Here is a 19,769-nt window from a genome sequence, read left to right on the forward strand (position 1 = left end):
TAGTTCGTTAGACAGCTTCATTACCAACAAGAAGTTAGGGAATAGATAGATGTGAAAAACAGATTTTTATGCTCTTTATTTTACATTCTCTAATTAATTACAAAATAAGATAAAAAGTAAATGCTTTTGATGCTAATCAATCAATGTTTCAACCAATCATAACGGCTTTGAATTCTGGAAAGAAAAAATACATATATACTTTCTTAGTACTTTTGGCAGCTCTTGCTCTATGTTAGAGGCGAGATTCAATTTGCAAAAACCCCCCTGTATATATACAGAGTGGCCCATATAAGAACCAACATAGAGTAAAGGCGTATAAGGGAGCCCAAAATATGACGATTGGGGGAAATTTACTTTTATATTAAGTTGCATTCCCCAGGAGTTATGGGGCCTCAAAGTAGGGTCTGAAATTAAAAAAAAAAAATATTTTTCTGTAGTTTTTCATAATTTAGAATACCAATTTGATACACATGAGTCTGTTAACGGCATTAAGTAAAAGTCGATCAAACCAATCCTCAAAAAAGTTTTTCATCTGCCAGTTGATTGAAAAAAATCTATTCCCATAACATGGATATTCTGTTTTTAATTTTTTTTTATTTTGTAACTCATTACAAAACTCTATCATTCTATTCTATCAAAGAAGAGTCGTATAATCAAAGACATGTTAATTAAATATTTCTTCAAATAATTTAATTGTTATAATTTTTTGAATGAGTGGAAAAAATTTTCCAATATTGAGAGACGGGCTCGAGAAAAAAACATTTTTTAGTGGTAATCGACGACGTCCTGTTCAAATAACTAAGCGAGATGAAGAACTCATGTTGGATATTGAAAATAAACGGCATATTAGCAGTAGAACTTCATCTAGACAGAGATCATGTGTAAATTTGTCCTCCGGTATTATTTTTATAAATTTCGGCCCTTTCTTTGAGGCCCTATAACTCCTTAGATATGCGACTTGGTGTAGAGCTAAATTGCCACCAATTTTCATATTTTGAGCTGTTCTATACACCTTTGATTTTGTCATATATGTGGTTTTACGTAGACTTTTTCAAAGGAGTCTCCATCTTTTTACATCTTAGGCTTGTTCATAAACCCTCTCCATTTCTCCCTATCTATAGTCATTCCACATTATCTCCCCAAGATCTTATTTTGTTTCTTTATTTTTCTTTCTGTATTTCTTTTTTCGACTCCATAATCGTAAGCATCATTTTTGTATCTATTCTTCGCATCATTCTGTCATCTTCCTTCGACAATGTTTCTTCAGCATAAATCATGATAATTTTGATCAAAATATTTGGACTTTATATCAAAACTGACCTCAAATCAAGACGATTTTTAAAGAAAAAAGCTTTAGGAATACAAAAAAAAAGCAAAAAAAACCTCTACGATATACTTGATACACGTTTTAGGAAAAACCAATATAACTGCAACCCTCTACTTTCTCATGGTTCCATAATTACACGAACCCAGGCGAGACATTTTGGTTTTATATCTTCACCATCCTTGAACCTGAGACTAGCGCCCTTATAAGTACCTTACTAATATTTTATTTTCTTTTCATTTCACATGAAAATATTTTAGATAAATGTGTGATTCTCGATAAAACGCCAAGTAACAATTTGATCTAAACTAGTCACCTTCTAATCTTACCTTCCCAATCGACCGTACCAGATCCGTCAGCATCTATTTCATCAATCATATTGTCCAGATCATCTTCTGTCAATTTCTCGTCCAGTTCTCGTAGAATTTCTCTTAATACCTCAATAGTTATGAATCCATTACCTGTGACAATAATGAATGACCTTAAACTTAATTATTTATCTTAATAATACCATCCTCAATGCATATGACATGGTTTCCAACGAAAAAAGCCAGTTTTCATCAACTACAATACAGTCTATAGACACATTTCATTTTCTAATATTCTATCCATTGTTTCTACGATAAAACCTCTTCTCCAAGCTTTTCTCAAATCCTACCTTGGAAATACTTTTTCTGAATGTATATTTTATGAAGTAGACTCAACAAAAAATGATTAAACTGTCATGAAAACACGAAAATATGATATTGATCAAAGTAAAAAGTCTGGTAAAAATGATGGACGTTTGTGCTTGGATAAAATTCATTCAGTCTTGTCATAATAAGGACAAGCATCTGCTAGAATCGTATTTTCTTTAACTAGCCTCGAAATTTGTGAGCAACTAAGAATAAGATAACATCAATAATAATGACTTAATGTCATGGTCTAAAGCTGCAGTCTACACGTGCCATCAATCCCAATCTGTGAACAGAAGATAAAATAAAAAAAATCATTTTCTATGACTTTCGACGTGGATTAAACCAACAGCGGTATACAGATCAGCGCGTTTCGACTCATGAAGATGAGATGAATTAAGTTAAGGTCAATCAAAATTGGCTGTTGTGCCAAAAAACATCGATGCTCTGCCTAAACTGATATTGTAAGATCGTGATTTGTTCGCGTTGGATATCGCATAATTTGACAATCGGTAGAAAACTCCTGTCGATTTGTGCAAAGAAATTTGTTTAAAAGACGTTTATAAACTAAACAAAAATCGATTGTAGAGGTCTTCCAAGACGAGCCAAATCCAATAAAAGTTTGCGCATGAAGCAAATGGTCGCCTGTTGTTTTTTCTTAATAACTGGACATTAGAGCCACAACGTCGAACTGAGAATTCTGAATGGTTCACCTGCATTTGTTTACCAGCAGTGTTCGAAAAAATCAGGGAATTTTTGATACAAAACTTAATTGAATCATCATAAACAGATTTCCATAAATATACCTGAACTAATACAAGTTTTCAGTCTTTTAGTTGTCTCTTATAACTATAAGCTTTACAAGGAAATAGAAAAAAGTTTCGAAAATGTTGAAAGCTCTTTGTATTCGTTGTTTTGAATATTTTTTACTAACACTTCGTATGTCTTTCATGAAATATCCTTGATATTTACCGTCTCTGTCATAAAGCCGAAATGCTCCTTTCAATTCCAGTTGAATTGCCTCAGTATCTTCATCTTCTTCAACTAAAAAACGTGCAGCTAACTTTGCGAATTCCTCAAAGCTCACCTCACCATTGCCGTCTTCATCTATTTCTTCGATTATTTTCTAAAAAACGTTACAAAGTAATAAACTATTTCGACTAAACCAACGATGAAGTTCATTAATGTAAATTGTAAATTTGTTCCCTAACAAACAAAATCTGATCTCTATAGTAGTGCAAGAAATAGAATGGTTAACATTTTGACAAATTCTTCTTTCATTCGAACCATACTTGGAGACATGAAATAGGACAATAAATGGGCTTATACACAGGGTTCAGCGTCTAAGTAGCTCTGAATTCTATACTGCTAATAATAATAAAATCAAACCAATTCCCAACATTGATGGTTACCCATGAGAGCTGGTTCATAAAATTATAAATGAGATCAAACATAACCTCGAAACGAAAGATAAATAAAGTTGGCAACTCATTTTATAATTTTTGTTTACTTGTTATCTTTATCAACGTTTGAGTTATAACGTACCATATATTTTTTAACCTTGATAAAGATCAAATAAAAGATCGAAACGTTGGTATCTTAAAAAACTCTTGGACAGTTTTATTTTGAGTTATTCTTATTTCTTTACGGACTATTTGTATCACAGAAACATAAACTGAATGTCTCCAACTGAACAAGTTTTGAAATATTTCAAGTGAGTTCATTGTTTTGAAATATTTGAAATTAATTCATGAAATATAAGTTTTCCTTTTATTTATATTAGTGGTTCAGCTTTCATCTGACGATCTGAAACCACTTAATATTAAAATGGCGATTAAAACTACAGACCTATTGGTATAATTGAACAGAAGTCATTGAATCCCCTTAATCATATCGCAAATATTTATGTCTACTCACGTCTATATCTTCGGTACCTACTCCAGTACCTAACATTTCTATTATGGTCCCAATCATATCAGCTTCGATATATCCTTTTCTGTCAACGTCAAACGCATCGAAGGTTGATTTTAGCACTAAAATTATTAGTTATCATTATACTGATAGACAAAAAAATCTCTTGCTGTAACATTAAGCTGAATAGTATACTTATTGTACCTATACAGTACGGAATGGAAACTTGGACCTTGAAAGTTCAAATGATCAAAAAACTCTATAGACCATCTTGAAGATACCATGAACTGATATAATCACCAGCGACGAAGTACTAAGACGCATTGATCGCAAAAGAAAGCTGTTGACAATTATTAAGATAAGAAAAACATCTTACATGGGTCACAACTTACGCAACGACAAATATATACTGTTATAGAACATAATGCAGGACAGAGTAGAGTGAAAGAAAGGCATCGGCAGGAAGAAGAAATCCTGGCACCGTTAAAAACGTTGGCGCCAACATTAAATCAAAGGACGGCATGAGAAGAAGAAGAAGAAGAAGAAGAAGAAGAAGAAGAAGAAGTATACTTATATAATTAGCTGGGCTGGAAAGTACTTAGATTGACAAATAGATGGCGCTACTAACTTAAATCCTTGTAATTTTTAGTTAACTTCAACATTTAAAAGTCACGGGTACACATTGGACAGTTATCATACCATTAGTTTATGATAGCATTTTGTTTGTTTGTAAAAAAACGATAAAAAGAAGTTTCTTCTGTCGATGGAGCTTTGTTTTTTGGTAAAAAAATACTAAGTCAAGGTTTCACTTGAGAAACATTATTCGCATTAAGGAAAATCAACTGTTTAGTAGTAACTCAAGTTTAAACTAGACTGACTGAACACTGAGGATTAAAGTAAATTCTATCAAAATAAAAAAAAATATTTATATATTTAGTTGCAACAAATTTTATTTCTTCTTATTACAATCAGTAATCACACATCATTGATGGATCACATACGCCCTTGGTATGGAATTTCTACTATTCTGAACCAGTTCCAACCTCTAAATTTTTCTAATTTGTGCCCAATTCCCTGTAACTGGGCGTCATGTAACTGGGAAAAAACTTATCTTATATATTTGAATCCTCCATCCTCTTTATTCATGGCCTTCACAAAGTTTTTCATTACACCAAATGATGGAAGAAGACATTTACATGTCTACAAAAGTTACGACTGTTCAGTTTTACACATGTGCGCTAAGTCAACGCATACACATTTTGACAGTTAAGGTTGATTTTTCCTACAGACGAGAATTGGTTGAAAATGAAATTGATTTGTTTACACATGGTGTCACCTATAACATAGGTGGATACAAAAATGGTATCTGGCTGGTGCTGGGAAGAATTACACCAAACTGAAGTCAATCTGCATTTTGATAATGACATCTACAAAAAAGATATGTATCCAAAAATGGCGATCTACTTGGATCCGGGAGTCATTTTTCTTCAGATGGCATTACCTTAAACATAGATGGATACAAACATGGTATCTGGCTGGTGTAGGGATGAACTAGACCAATCTGAAGTCAATCTGCATTTTGATAATGACATCCAAAAAAGATATGCATCCAAAAATAGCGATCTACTTGGAGTCGGGAGGAAAGGGACCAAAATGGAGTAATTTTTCTTAAGATGGGATTACCTTAAGAATAGATGGATAGGAACATGGTATCTGGCTGGTGCTGGAATGAATTAAAGCAAACTGAAGTCAATCTGCATTCTAATAATGACATCTACAGAAGACATGCATCCAAAAATAACGATGTACTTGAGGCAGAGAGGAACGGGACCAAAATGGAATGAATTTGTTCTCAGATAATGACATGTTCAACATATACTCATAGATCGATAGAACGAAAAAAGTGAAGTAATTTCCAGCATACCATAGTGAAAAGTATGATTCAAAGGAAGTTATTGTCCACGTGAACTCTCAAAGAATATTTTTTTGTAGTGATAAAACTTGAACGTACATGTATACTTACTTGAAATCTGTTCTTTATCTAGCTCGTCCTAAAATAAAAGTCTTAATTACATCATATGTTAGTATTATTATATTCATTCGATTATTTCTTTGATGCCATAGTAGATACAAGGGTTGCTACTCAAGTTTTAACATATTCCAAAATGTCAAATCTGACATTGTCATAATTAAGTTTGATATTTTTGATGGAAAACATATCAAGAACATGTTGTCACACGAATGCTATTTGAGTTGTTTACAGATACTTGAAACATTCATCTTGGTCAGAAAATGCAAATGAATTTCTCGTGTGATTATTTTGTATGACTTTCGACGTGGTTTCAATCAATATTATGCCGACCAACTCGTGATAAAGCACCATCTCTAGCCACCATCTTCCGCTGGTTCTCCGAATTCAATCGTGGTCGTACAGGATGAGTGAAGGTCGTCTAAAATCGGCTGTTGTACCAGAAAACATCGATGATTTGGTTGACAAAAACGTTTTTGAACATCGAATTGACGGATCATCCACCGTCCATCCACTGTTCTTGTTTAGAAGCTAATAATTTCTTCTTAGACCCGTAGATTAAAAATAAATTGTGAGATGTACGTTCTTTTACATTCAAAGAAGCGGTTGATTCATTCAAATAACATAATTTGGAGGTACCTCTATCGGAATGGAAAAAATGCTTCGACAATTGGTTAAAACGCATGCAAAAATGTTTTGATTTCAATGGAGGAAATTTTGAGATAGAATAAAGCCATATTGTTTTTATTTGTGTATCTCAAAACCTAAGTAGCAACCCTCGTATAATTGAAAAATTACTAAGAATTGATCAGTTGAAAAACTATTTAACACACAATTCTAGCGACAAATATCAATAATTTTGTTAGTTAATTTAATTCGCAGTTTTGCAAATAGATTTATTGATTTAAATTTTCTTTGCAAATGATATTTTTCGTACAGATGCATTAGATAATTATGTATAAACATCATATAAGGTGTATATTGTATAACTTAGGGGTCTAGATGTAGCAAAACTCTTTACATTGCTAAAGAAAATGGTAGATAAATAATAAACTCGCGCCATTTTCAAAGATTGTGTTGACCCAAATATCTTGCGATTTTCTTATTAAAAACTTTGAATATCGAAGTACTTGTGTTGATTATTGAGAATTCGTTTGGAAATATCTAATATCTAAGTATTTATAAAGAAAAAGGGATAAAAACGATCATTACATCTGTAGCGGATCCAATAGCAGACAAAAAAGCAAAAAAAAAACGAAAAAATACAGTAGAAACATGAGAAAGAAATTAATAAAGACATATAGATATACAAAAAATGCTAATATGAGAAAACAGCACTGTTGGTTTCATAATTTTCATAAGATGTCAAATTAATATGGGAAAAATTAAATGGAAGAGTGCAAAACCCAAAAAATCAACGATAAGGAAAGTAGAAATCGGAAAAAATCTAATCAATAAAAACATGTCGACGATTCATGAATAAATTTAAGAATTTTTTCTTCCTGTTTTATTTGAGGAATTCATCGTTTTCACTTATACCATTTGAAAAATATACTTACCATTTTCAATACACTCAGTTCAATAACCGAATGACTAATTTACGATTTATACCACTGGAAATTATATATTTCAACAAGGAAGAGTCTGTGGATAGAGGGGATGAAGATACGTATTAATATAAATAGCCCGCAATGCTTCTTTGTTCTCTTTGGAATTATTTCGGATGTCAAATGAGGAAATTTAATCGAAACAGCAGCGTAACTGCTCTAATTCCTAACATAAATCGAAAAAAAATTAATTTATCACGTGCTTTAATGATAATTTTAACCAGTGAATCTGCGAGCTTTCTTTTCTTCACTTTTATTCATTATTTGTGAATAAATCTACAATCAAACTTCAAACGGGTGTAAGTTTTGTTTCTAAAACGAAATTTTTTTCGATCGCCACTCTGTATATATAAAAGTGAGTATTTGAAGACCGAATGGGCTAATTCCACACCACCTAGTTCACGTATTTTGTGTTTAGTTTAAATCAGTAGTTGGCAAGCTTTTTTGGTCGTGGGTCAAAATCAACCAAAATGCGAGTATTGAAGAGACGTTTGGGTCAGAGATATTTTCGTATTAAAACAGCATTTTAGTAAATTCTAAGATATATTTTATTAAGAAAATAATTACAAATATAGTTTAATGAAGATGATTTCATGCAAATTTTGACCGCGGCTCCGCTTTAGATTGCCCATAGATAGTCCAACATATCGGCCGGTATTTCACGAATAAATGCTTCGATATTGGCTTCCAGTATGTCAATCGTTGCAGGTTTATCGATGTAAACATTAGCCTTAGCATGGCTTCACAAGAAATAGTCCAAAGGCGTTAAATTACACGATCTAGGCAGCCCAAACGTGAGAGGAACTGTTAACCGAAGGCGGTTCTCAATTTGGCCATTGTTTCGCGTGCCGTGAGGCATGTGGCAACGTCTTGTTGAAACCACATGTCAGGCATGTCCAATTCTTCCATTTTGGATAAAAACTTTTTCGGGATTTTGGAGGATTCATTCTGTAACGCAGTCAAACACTGTGGTTTGCGATGGCGCTTCATCACCAAAAGGCAAAGGGAGTTAAAGTCATCGATTTGGTATATTTGACGTATTCACATCAGTGTTGCCATATCTCGAAACTTGAGTAGCAGCTCTCGTAAAGGAAAAGGAAAGGCTCTATCAGTTCTTGACAGGTATGTATCTCATTGTTTCTATGTTGAACTTAAAGAGACAGCTAACACAAATGAAGCATTTTATTTGCAACCTATCGATAGGGAGTCACTTGAAACCTTCTGGTGAAAACTGAATGCAGAGCCAATCCGGAAGAAAACTGGAAACGGTGAACTTTTAATAAGAAGCTGGTGAATGTCAACGACCGCTGTAAATGCGATCTACGGCTTCACTGTCACTAGAATATTGACCCTGATTCCATATTCGATCATATCTACCCTTTTCTCATCGAATAGTTTACAAGAAAAAGTATAGAAGAGCGGATGATCAAACTTTAATTCAACAGCTGGAGATCCCAAAATGTCACTCAAAATCAAACTATAAGTAGAAATATAAGTAAAATATATTTACAGAGAATTTATAATGCAAATAAGGGACATACTGTATTTTTTCCGTACTTGTATATTTATAACTAATTCTAATATTATTTTCATTTCTATCTAGATACTTTTTAGTTCTACGCGTTATGCATTTTGTAATTCCAGCTGTTGATAATTTCATGTTTTGTTCTTCATTTTGATTCTGCTATACAGTGTGTTTGATTAGTGTGATAAAGTTCGGTGTCTCATTTGTTCTTTGAGATATCATTTTGAAAATATAAAGGATTGTAGCCATTATTAGCCTACATATTTTAAAATTATTTTACATTAGATTTTTCTAAATGAAACACCTTATATTTGTAGATGTAGAGTTGTGACGTGTTCTATAGGGTATTTGAAAAGTTTTCCCATAAGATTATTTGCGGCCAAAGCATTCGAATAGTAGTTCAAATTCTGTAAAATTATTTATTTCATGATATTCATTGAATCCGTTTCAAGGTGAAACAAAATACTAATACATTATTTTTTTGGTTTTTTAAAATGAATCACCGTGTAATTTACGTGAATATTGAAAAGTTCTACCAACAAATTCTTTTCTTATCAAATATTCTCTATAGCTAAAATTGTTAATTTTGAGATATTCTGATTTTTCTGTTCAAATCCATCATTAAACAATCAATTGGGAGGTTATGATTAATTTGTTAAAAATTGACATTTTATCATTGCTTTTTTAGTACCGTACAGGTTGAATTGCAAATTCAAAGAAAAAGTGTATATTGCAAAATAAAATGAAAGAACGGAACGATAAAAAACTATCATTTTTATAATCCCTTAGAACACATCACAACCTTACATTATAGGATTGGGGAAGTGAAGCCGATTCCTAATATGCAATAAAATGTGGGATGTTTTATTTGAAAAAATGTAGCTTTGATATGGCACATCACTCTGAAACACGCTGTAAGATTTTGAATCATTTCCAAATGTGGCTATAAACGTTCAAACTTTCAAATTGATATCTCAAAGGACAAAGGAAGCACTGAACTTTATCACGCTAATGAATCACTCTGTATATTAAAAAATAATGAACGTATGATCAAAGTACAAAGAGATATTCAAATTTTAAATATTCAGGGATTGAATGAAAATCGTAAATAGAGTAAAATTTATTATTTTCATCAGGGTACAAGTAACAATTAAATCAAATTTTAGATGTAATTTATACTTCAGATATATGTTTGATGTAAATTTGTTTCTAAAGCTCCTCAATCATCACCTCCAGTCATAACTTCCATGAATTCTGAAACAAAAATTTTCAAACATTAAAAATATAAGTATGACAGAATTTCAGGTCTCTTCTATTTTAAGATTATTCTTTTTAATAATTTCCAAAAGACAGATGAAAATTGACGTTTCGACTTATTTTAGTCTTTATAAAAACGTCAATTTTTATCTGTCTTGCAAATATTATTAAAAAAACTAATCTTAAAACAGGAGAGGCATAAAATCCAGAACATTTAGAATCATAAAGCACCAAGAAATAAAAAATTGAAGAAATTTATTTGACAGGATATACTTAGAGATAATAAAGTAAAACTGCAAGATATGTTCAAGCAATTACAGCCTTTGAATTTAGCAAAACTTCACTTAAAATAGTGGAAAAGCTGAAACGCAAGAATCTTTACGTGTAAAGATGATTGGATACGATAATTATGGAATCAGATTCATCAACAAACTACAAATTACATACATTCCTTGGCCAAATTAAGAGACGCGTATTTTTTTAAGTAATTTTATGTTATTTACGAGTTCTTATGCCGTAATTGTATATTTAAACTATGATATTATGATTTTTATTTAAAATATTTGTTACAGATTACTTATTTATTAAAAGGTACAAACCTATATTGGGATCTGGTACAGACGTGTTTTTGTTGCTTAATGGCCTCAGATTGTTCATTTGACGGGTAATACTACTCAGTTATCAATTTATTTTGCATGTGTCTTCCAAGACATAATTGGACTATTTTTATTATCAGTAGAAAGGAAATATTTCATTAAGTAAAACAGCTGATGTGAAAACCCTTGTGAGCGCGAAAACATTTACAAACAGAAGATCTCAGGTTTCTTAAGCTAGTGTACGACCATAAAAAAGTGATTCAAGTGAATATTTGTCTAGAAAATAGAATTGTTACTGCAAAGGTGAGAAAATCACACCAGAATGTTAACGTAGATGCTTCTGAGCGCACTGTTCGAAGATAATTGAACGAAGGCTTGGCGTAATCCCAGGTTAAAAGCTCCAATGGAAGCAAAACGCCTGAAGTAGGCCAAAAGTGTGGAGTTCTGTGTAACGATTTTTTCTCTATTTTTCACAGATCATCTTGAGTAAGCAAAGTACATTCTGTATTTTGCAAAATAAAATCATGAACAAAACTATCATCCTGAATGTTGAATATTCCTCCAAAGTGATTATTTGGTCAGTCATTGGCGGCAAGGGAGCAGAACGTCTGTACGTAAAAAGAATAATGAAGCAATATCAGTATTACAAAATTCGCAGCTCAGAGAATGATTTTCAAATACATTATTTTCACTTTTCTTTAAAGCTTAATAAACATATTATCTTGTTGAGAATTGATCAAATTGACAGCTGACCCGACCTATCCCAACCTTGACCCTATCCTTACCTCACACTATTTTGTTTTATATAGTGTCAAAGTTGGTAACCATGTTCATTTTAGTTTTTAATTTAGTTAAGTTGGCAGGCGATAAGCACTTTTTACTATGTTGACGCGACAGTGAAAAAGCGAAATGAAATGGCGACAGGCAAACGTGCTTCAACTTTAGACTCAACAACATTTCTCAACAAAGAACCCAAACTTAATGAAAATAACATCACATCTCCTCAATTTATGCTGTTCAATTTATGTTTAATTGATCGTATTTATTCTATAGAACAAATATAGATTTAAAACAATGGAAAGGTACAATATCAATCGGTATTTAATATTTTTCGTCTAATAATTTGGCCAGGGACTTGACACTTAAAGAATTAATCAAAATTTTATCACTATTATGAATAATTCAAATATTTTTTCAATGACGCTCGATTAATTTTATATACTAAGAATAAAGCTCAATAATTTATTTTTCAATTTGCTATACTATCGATGGATTTTGGAGTCGTGCTTCATTCGAATTTTCGTTCTTCAACTTCCTATTACATGACAAGTCTTAAATTAAGTGGAAGATACCGCATATCATATCTTTTTTACATTCCAAAGGAAGAAAGGAATGTAGAGCAACCACACAACAATTCGGGAGCTTACTATTACCAGGGAATATTTATCATAAAATAATAGCTAGCGAGCAAGTCTGAAAAACTATTTTTGATATGAAGATATAAAGATAATAAATCAAAAACAGAAAGATCTAGTAGATAGACCAAGATAAGTCCAAGAAGTACAATGAAATAATATTTCTCTCGCTGGTTCCGTTATACTGTCTGTTGAGAAACAAGGAGGTTTTCAGGGGGTAAAAATCCTATACATCCTAGGAATTACAACAGTTTAGGTGTCTTTTGGAGTCTTGTTAGTCGTGTTTATACAGTAAAGGACTAAATAACAACCGTTTATTGCGCTACCCTAACTAAACTTAGACGTGCAATACAGAATAAGCGACATGGTGATTTGACACTTGGAGTTTTGTTGCTTCATGACAATACCAGATCTCATTCTTCCATTCACACCCATAATCTGATCATACTTCAGACTTCTGTCGAGTTCTGTCAACTTATTGTTCGCTACCTAAAAGAGTTTTTCGGTGGCAAGCGCTTCGCCACTGATAAAGAAGCAATTTTGCATACGTGTAACGAATTTTGCCATCCTACACATGAGGCCTTCGAAAAATTGTTGCGGAATGCTACAACACACTTAATGAAGTGGCTGACAAAAGAAACGTATAGTTGAATATAGGAGACTGAAACTTTGACAACTTTGGAGACAAGGTTCTAAAAGAAATATTAATGGGTGAGAAAAATCCTTCAATGATTCAAAATTTGTTGCTACAATAAACTCATTGAGGTGGCTGGCGAAAGAACCGTATAGTTTCATAGAGGAAACTGAAACTTTGACAGGTTGAGAGACATGGTTCTAGAAGAAACATTAATACGTGAGAAAAATCCCTCAATGATTCTATTCTATTCTATACTTGTTGCTATAACATTGAGGTGGCTAGAGAAAGGAAGGTATCGCCTAATGACTTCTTCTTTATCCCTACTGTTAAATAAAAAGTTACGCGGACAGCGACTTTTATCACCTCAAGAAGCTGTTGAAGACTTTCAAAACCTTGTTTCCACGATATCAACTTCAAAGTGGAATAAGTGTTTCCAAAATTGGTTTGACAATATTTAAATATGCATAGACCTCAAGGGCGAATATTTCAAAAAGCAATTAAATCACTTTCTTTTGAACTTGTTCGCTTAAAACAATTTCTAAGAAAACTATAGATGTCCAAAAAATGTTTCACCACATATTATAGAGATATGTACATTTAGATAGATAAACAAATAGATTAGTTTCATTATCCAGAATCATTCCGTGGTTGGAACTTGTATAAGAATTTTTCCTTACCATCAAAATCCACAGTTCCAGATCCATCGGCATCAATTTCTTCGATCATCATATCTAATTCTTCATTGGTAATTTTGTCGTCAAGCTCTTTAAGTATTTCTTTTAATGTTGAGGTAGTTATATAACCATTACCTAAAAGTAAATCTAAGAATCAAAGAAATTGAAATGATTTTATGAGATTCTATAATAATGACGCTCATTAAATTATATTAAGTATTTATTAGAGTGAATTCATATTCTCTAATATCTTGATTTATGTTTAGATTCTGAAAAAATACAATACGCTACTTAAATTTTGAGATATGGCAACACTGATGTCGTCCAACATCAGCTTATGTGCGTAAACTGATATAGCAAGATCGTCATGTAATATACCGTGAACATTTTGTTGTTAAAAATATTTGCTTGGTTAGGTTGGTTAGCTCCAAATAAGATCGTGGTTGATCTCACAAGAAGCACTCCGATCGAAATGGCACACCAGCATTTGTTTGCAAGTCTTCGGAAAAATTAGTAAAACCAATCGCGGAAGACCACCTCAAAACTTAAGTAACAACCCTCGTAACACATCAAGTTCAAGATAAGATGGGGTTTAATTTTTATAGTATTTTCAATCTTATTTTTTTCATTCCTATAGCACTCAGAATCAGTTTTTGCCTATTTCGAACGAGTATTTCTAAAGAATTTTGAATGTTTTTCAAAGAAATCAACAGAAGGTATTGGTACAAATTGCCTAGTCTCGAATGTCTCTTCAAATATTTCTGTGGTCATTATTATTATCTGACGAATGTTTTAAAGAGTTTTAGAAAATAGTCAAACATAAACTTTTGACTTTCAGTAGCTCCACAAAAAAATATATAAAATCGAATGGTATTTTGTTAAGACAACATTAGTTTCCACGAAAATTTAGAAGATCATTTAAAATTCCGATTAGATCACCCAATGTCACCAATAAAATTCTAATCAATGAAAAACTGCTCGATAATGTGTAGCTTGGACATCATCCCGACAACAACAATTATGCCTGTTGATTTCACTATTCAACATCAACCAACTTGGATAAACAAATGTAAATTGTTAACGTAGATGTGAATAAACTTCGTTCAATCTTATTCCTTAGAAATTTGTTACTTCAAAGATTGCTATGTAGAAGAATTGACATTACTAAATCTTCTTAGCGTAGATGGTATTTCAGGGAAGTTTCTATTACAACTAAACGTTTCATTTTTGATCAATAATCTCACCTTCTTTGTCATACAAACGGAATGCTTCTTTGAGTTCTTGCTGCATCGCTTCGGCATCTTCCTCGACCATAAATCTTGAAGCCAATATGATAAATTCGTCGAATTCTAATTCTCCAGATCCTAAAAATCAATATATACATGGAGCATTATTATATAGCCATATGGTTAAACAATAAAATCCACAACTACCTTGTGCAAGAGTACACCTCTCTATACAGCGAGTATAGCTTTAGAGAAAGCGAAGGACCACTTGGATCTAATAAAACCAAGGCAGAAGTGGATACTTAACTGAACCTACTCACTCAAGTGTAGGTGTGTGTCTGTTTATTTCACATCACATGGGATGCCACATGCCTTGTAATTGCCTACTTTTCAGGCATATTTATCATATCATAACTTGAAATTAGGATCGGAGAAAAATCTCCTAAAACTTAGTCGACGATTACGATGATGGAGAGCATTGATTAAGTACATCGAGATCTCGCTTTTCAGTAAATAAGAAACCTTTATATTTAAAATTGAACAAATTATAAACAATTTAAAAAATTTTCTCTTTCGATTAAATTATCTGAGCAACAAATTAACAAAATTCAATTAATTAAAGTTTATTTTGAAGATTTTTCAATTCTCTACAATATTGCACCATTGTAACAAACTCGAGTTTTGCATATGTTCAGCGCCAAACGCAAAAAACAAAATTTGTACCGATTTTTTGGTGTTTTTATTGTTTGTCACGTAATTTTAAATGACCTGTCCCAATATTATTATGACATGATATGGTGAGAAAACATTCATTCTTGAAACCAGCACGAAAAGAAAAATGTCTTCCAAATTTTATAATTTCCAACACCGACATAAGGGTACTTTTTGAAGATGAAACAGTCCCTGTCGTTTCCACCCTTCATAATTTCATCGCAAACGGGTCAATTGATTTAAGACGTTCCACTATCATACTAAAATATTATTATCAGATGGACATTGTCACTACCTTAGGTATTATAAGTTGTGCGTAAGCCTCACCTTTGGACTTAAAGTTTATCAAAAAAATACAAAATTGTCTTACCATCTTCGTCTACTTCGTCTATGATTTCTTTCAAAGTCGATTCGGTGGTTTGAACACCGAGCATACCAAGAATCGTTCCTACCATAACTGTTCCTATGCTGCCTTTCTTTTCAACGTCAAAAGTATCAAATGCACCCTTAAGTACTGGAATAAGAAGGAATTATAAACTAATAAGTTTCTTTCTTTACAAATGTACTTACATGCAATTTGTTCCTTGCTGAGTTCAGATGCGTCCTGGGAAAAAACATATCACAGTTTTTTGTTTGAGATGATGGAAAAAGTTAAAAAGGGGATTGCAGAGGATGCAAAGGAAGTAATGAAAAAGTAAATAGAGCAGATAATGTGCAGAAGCAGCGAAATTGACAAATCTATTTCTTCAATCTTGTTAAACTCACAATCATTGTCGATTTATCATATCGTCAATTGTTCTAATGAAAATTTTGATAAAATGAAACATGAATACAAGGGCTTCATAAAAATATTCTCTATTAAGATCAATACACGTTTGCAAGTATTCCATTACGAAAACATGTGATTTAACGCATCAATCGCTTCTTCGGGTGTAAAAAAAAACGTTAACCTAGCAATTTATTTTCAATCTGCGGGAATAAGGAGGAATAATTAAGTGCTAAACAAGGACTGTACGGCGGATGACCCATCAATTCGTTGTTCAAAAACATTTTTGGTTGAACTGATATGTTAAAGCTCGCATTGTCGAGGTGAAGAATGATTCGTCTCCTGCAATTGGTTTTCCTGATTTGTTTGGCAAACAAATGCTTGTGTACCATCCATCTTCGAAGTGTTTCGTGCGCGAACAACTTTTGTTGGATTTGGGTCGTCTTGAAAAAACCATACAGTCGATTGTTTTTTAGCTTCGGGTTCATATGCATAAGTCGACGATTCGTCACTTGTCACGTCTTTTGAAGTACTGCGATTGAATTTTTTTAGCATTTATCTACACCAATCGACAAGACAGTCAAATGTTGATTATATTGAATATATGCTAGTGAAACCTACGTCCAAGTATGCCTCAATCTCATGGTAAGACACATAAAGATCTTGCAATATCAGGATACCCAGATCATCTATGTTTTTTGGCACAAAGACGATTTTGTACGACTTAAACGAAACTCATCCAGCAACAAAGTACGATCATTATTGAATTTCGCAACCCAGCTGATCAGCACACTGCTGTTGGGTTAATCCACGTCTAAAGTCGTGATTTAATTCAAACTTTAACCAATGTGTCAAGTATCTGTAAACAATTCAAATAACGCTCGTACAACGAGACGTTCTGAGTGCGTTTACCATTAAAAATGTCAAATTTTATGTTGGCAATGTAAGATTTGACAAATATACATTAGTGTTGCCATATCTCAAAACATAAGCAGCAGTCCTTGTAAACTTTCAGATAATGTGAACTAACATAGTCCTGATTGATTTCATTGCTTATGAATTGAGACGTTTGTGATATTATGAAAGCAAAGAGCGAATCTAAATTGTCACTGGCTTCGCAATAACAAACGTCTATGTTCACAAATACAGTTATGCCACAACTCATCAACGCCACCTATTGTTCGATTGTAAAAACTTAAATAGAAGGACTTTCACCTGCTCAGGATATTGTGAAAGATGAAGGTTCTGATAACACAGTAAATTATCTAACATTTTATGTTCAGAAGCTTTTAAATAATCACTTTAAAAATAATATTTTGACGACTATACTTACTTATCATTATCCTGTTCATTTTTTTTTCAATAATTGAGAGGAATAAACGAAAAATAATATTATTGACCAAAGATGAATGAAAGTCTTTTGGCTTACCAAACGCACCCTACTAACCAGTTACCAAACTTTGTTTTTTTGATCGTGTTATCTGAATTATTAATTAGAAATGAATCTAACAGGATAATTGTATGTCCTGTAGTGGGACTCTAATGAGGAAAGCAAATTCCAGCCAAAAATTGCGAGGCGCTGTCGAAATAAATGAAGAAATGAAATAGAAGAATGAATTAGTTATTAAGAAAATTTTATTTCTGAATATCATTCATAGTCCAATCGATGTAATTTGAATGATAGTTCGAGCAGCCGATAGTGTTGATATCAAAACAGATAATATAAGGGATAGGGTTTAAATTCAAAATATATCTTACATACCCCCATTTTCAGTGTTATTTTCAACACTCCGATATACTCGAGAGAGAGATGTACAAGTACTAAGAATTTAAAATTTTATATCGAGTTTTATTAAAATAAGGTCCAACAATATTACGAAATAATTTTCATAATTAACTTCATTTATGTTTCAGTCATTACAATCAGTAGTAAAAACAGAGCCGTAATTTGGTAATAATATTGTAATATAATATATTATATATAAAAAATTTTAATCCTTATGAAGACAAATTTGTTCCAGAAACCACTGAGAAAAAGAAAAACCCAAAAAGTTTCAATTCTTGTGTGTGGTTGGTTTCAATACCGGAAATCTAAACTGAATAAAATTTTTGCCAAGAGTAATTTTGATAACATTGATTTCGATGAAAACGAAAACGATGGAAAAAATTCATGAACCTTTTATGCCATACGATGGTCAGATTTGTATATCGGAGGTAAAAAAAAATATTTATTGCAACTATTCAATCAAGGGCTAGTTTCCAGGACATACAGGTCTTTTTATGAGCAGCTTCCGAGTTCCAAATCAGTCCGCGATTCTCTGGCAGAACCTGATAATACCGAAATTAAACAGTAAATTTATTTTTTATGTATAATGTGTTTCCGATGAATCATTTGTAAAATGTAACTAAATTACTTACCTGATTATTCACTTTCCATTATTTATATCATATTTTTATTGTAACTAAATTGTAAACTTTATTGTAAACTATCGAATATTCTCTAAAATTCTATATTCGCTACTTTACCTTCAATTCATTGACTTTCGACCAAAAATGTCCATTTTGTAAAGGAGAATATTTTAATACATCTTAATGTTCTTGATTTTAGGTCACTTCTGTTCTAAAATTAGTTTTTTTTTGATTATTTTCAAACAATTATTGATAATTTTACGAATAATTAAAATTAAAATGATACCTTCGAACTATATTTTTACACTTGAAGAAATAATGATAAATAAAAGTATCAACCATAAGACTGATGAAGGAAGATGTTGAACAGTGTATTTAGTATTTATAGTTGTACTCAAAATTTTGGCCTCGATCTGTGGTCTTGACGAAAAATTAACACTTTCATGTCCCATTAAGAGAAAACTAATTTTACTCAATTAATACCAAAATTAACTATTCCTTCAACAAATGTGTTAAAATATTCCAGATGATTTGAAAAGATGTTTTGTATTGATTTCTAGTTTCTTTTTCTTTTATATAAAAACTAATAACTTTCTTTAATTTTCTATTTCTTAGACCTTTTGATATGTTTATGTGCCTAAATGTTATTAATTTTATGTTTTTTCTGTTTTAAAATTAATTTTTTTTATAATTTCTTGAAGAAAGATAACATTTGACGTTTCGACTTACTTTAAGTCTTTATCAAAATATGAAAAGTCGAAACGCCAAATTTGATCTATCTTTCAAAAATTATTTAAAAAAAAACCAATTTTACGCACTTCATACCAAAATTAACTATTCCTTCAACAAATGGATTCAAATATTCCAAATGATTTGAAAATATGTTTTGTATTGATTTCTAGTTTCTTTTTCTTTTATATAAAAACTAATAACTTTCTTTAATTTTCTATTTCTTAGACCTTTTGATATGTTTATGTTCCTAAATGTTATTAATTTTATGTTTTTTCT

General features: G+C 31.8%; 2 protein-coding genes across 2 annotated transcripts; both read right to left on the reverse strand.

Annotated features, from left to right (window-relative positions):
- Positions 1–61: 61 nt before the first annotated feature.
- LOC130894534 (troponin C, isoallergen Bla g 6.0201-like) lies at positions 62–9,205 on the reverse strand. Its single transcript, XM_057801416.1, is given in 6 exon segments — positions 62–174; positions 1,654–1,785; positions 2,971–3,124; positions 3,916–4,031; positions 5,933–5,973; positions 9,087–9,205. Coding segments are annotated over 6 exon segments (588 nt in total). The 3' UTR covers positions 62–148.
- Positions 9,206–10,177: 972 nt separating this feature from the next.
- On the reverse strand, positions 10,178–18,221 carry LOC130893646 (troponin C, isoallergen Bla g 6.0101-like). Its single transcript, XM_057799910.1, has 6 exons — positions 18,115–18,221; positions 16,157–16,190; positions 15,957–16,100; positions 14,894–15,013; positions 13,653–13,784; positions 10,178–10,324 (listed from the first exon to the last, which is right to left on the reverse strand). The coding sequence occupies exons 1-6, from the start codon at positions 18,118–18,120 to the stop codon at positions 10,290–10,292; spliced, it is 471 nt and encodes a 156-aa protein (XP_057655893.1). The 5' UTR covers positions 18,121–18,221; the 3' UTR covers positions 10,178–10,289.
- Positions 18,222–19,769: the final 1,548 nt, after the last annotated feature.

The sequence above is a fragment of the Diorhabda carinulata genome, chromosome 5, assembly GCF_026250575.1.
Source record: "Diorhabda carinulata isolate Delta chromosome 5, icDioCari1.1, whole genome shotgun sequence".
Taxonomy (NCBI): Eukaryota; Metazoa; Arthropoda; class Insecta; order Coleoptera; family Chrysomelidae; genus Diorhabda; species Diorhabda carinulata.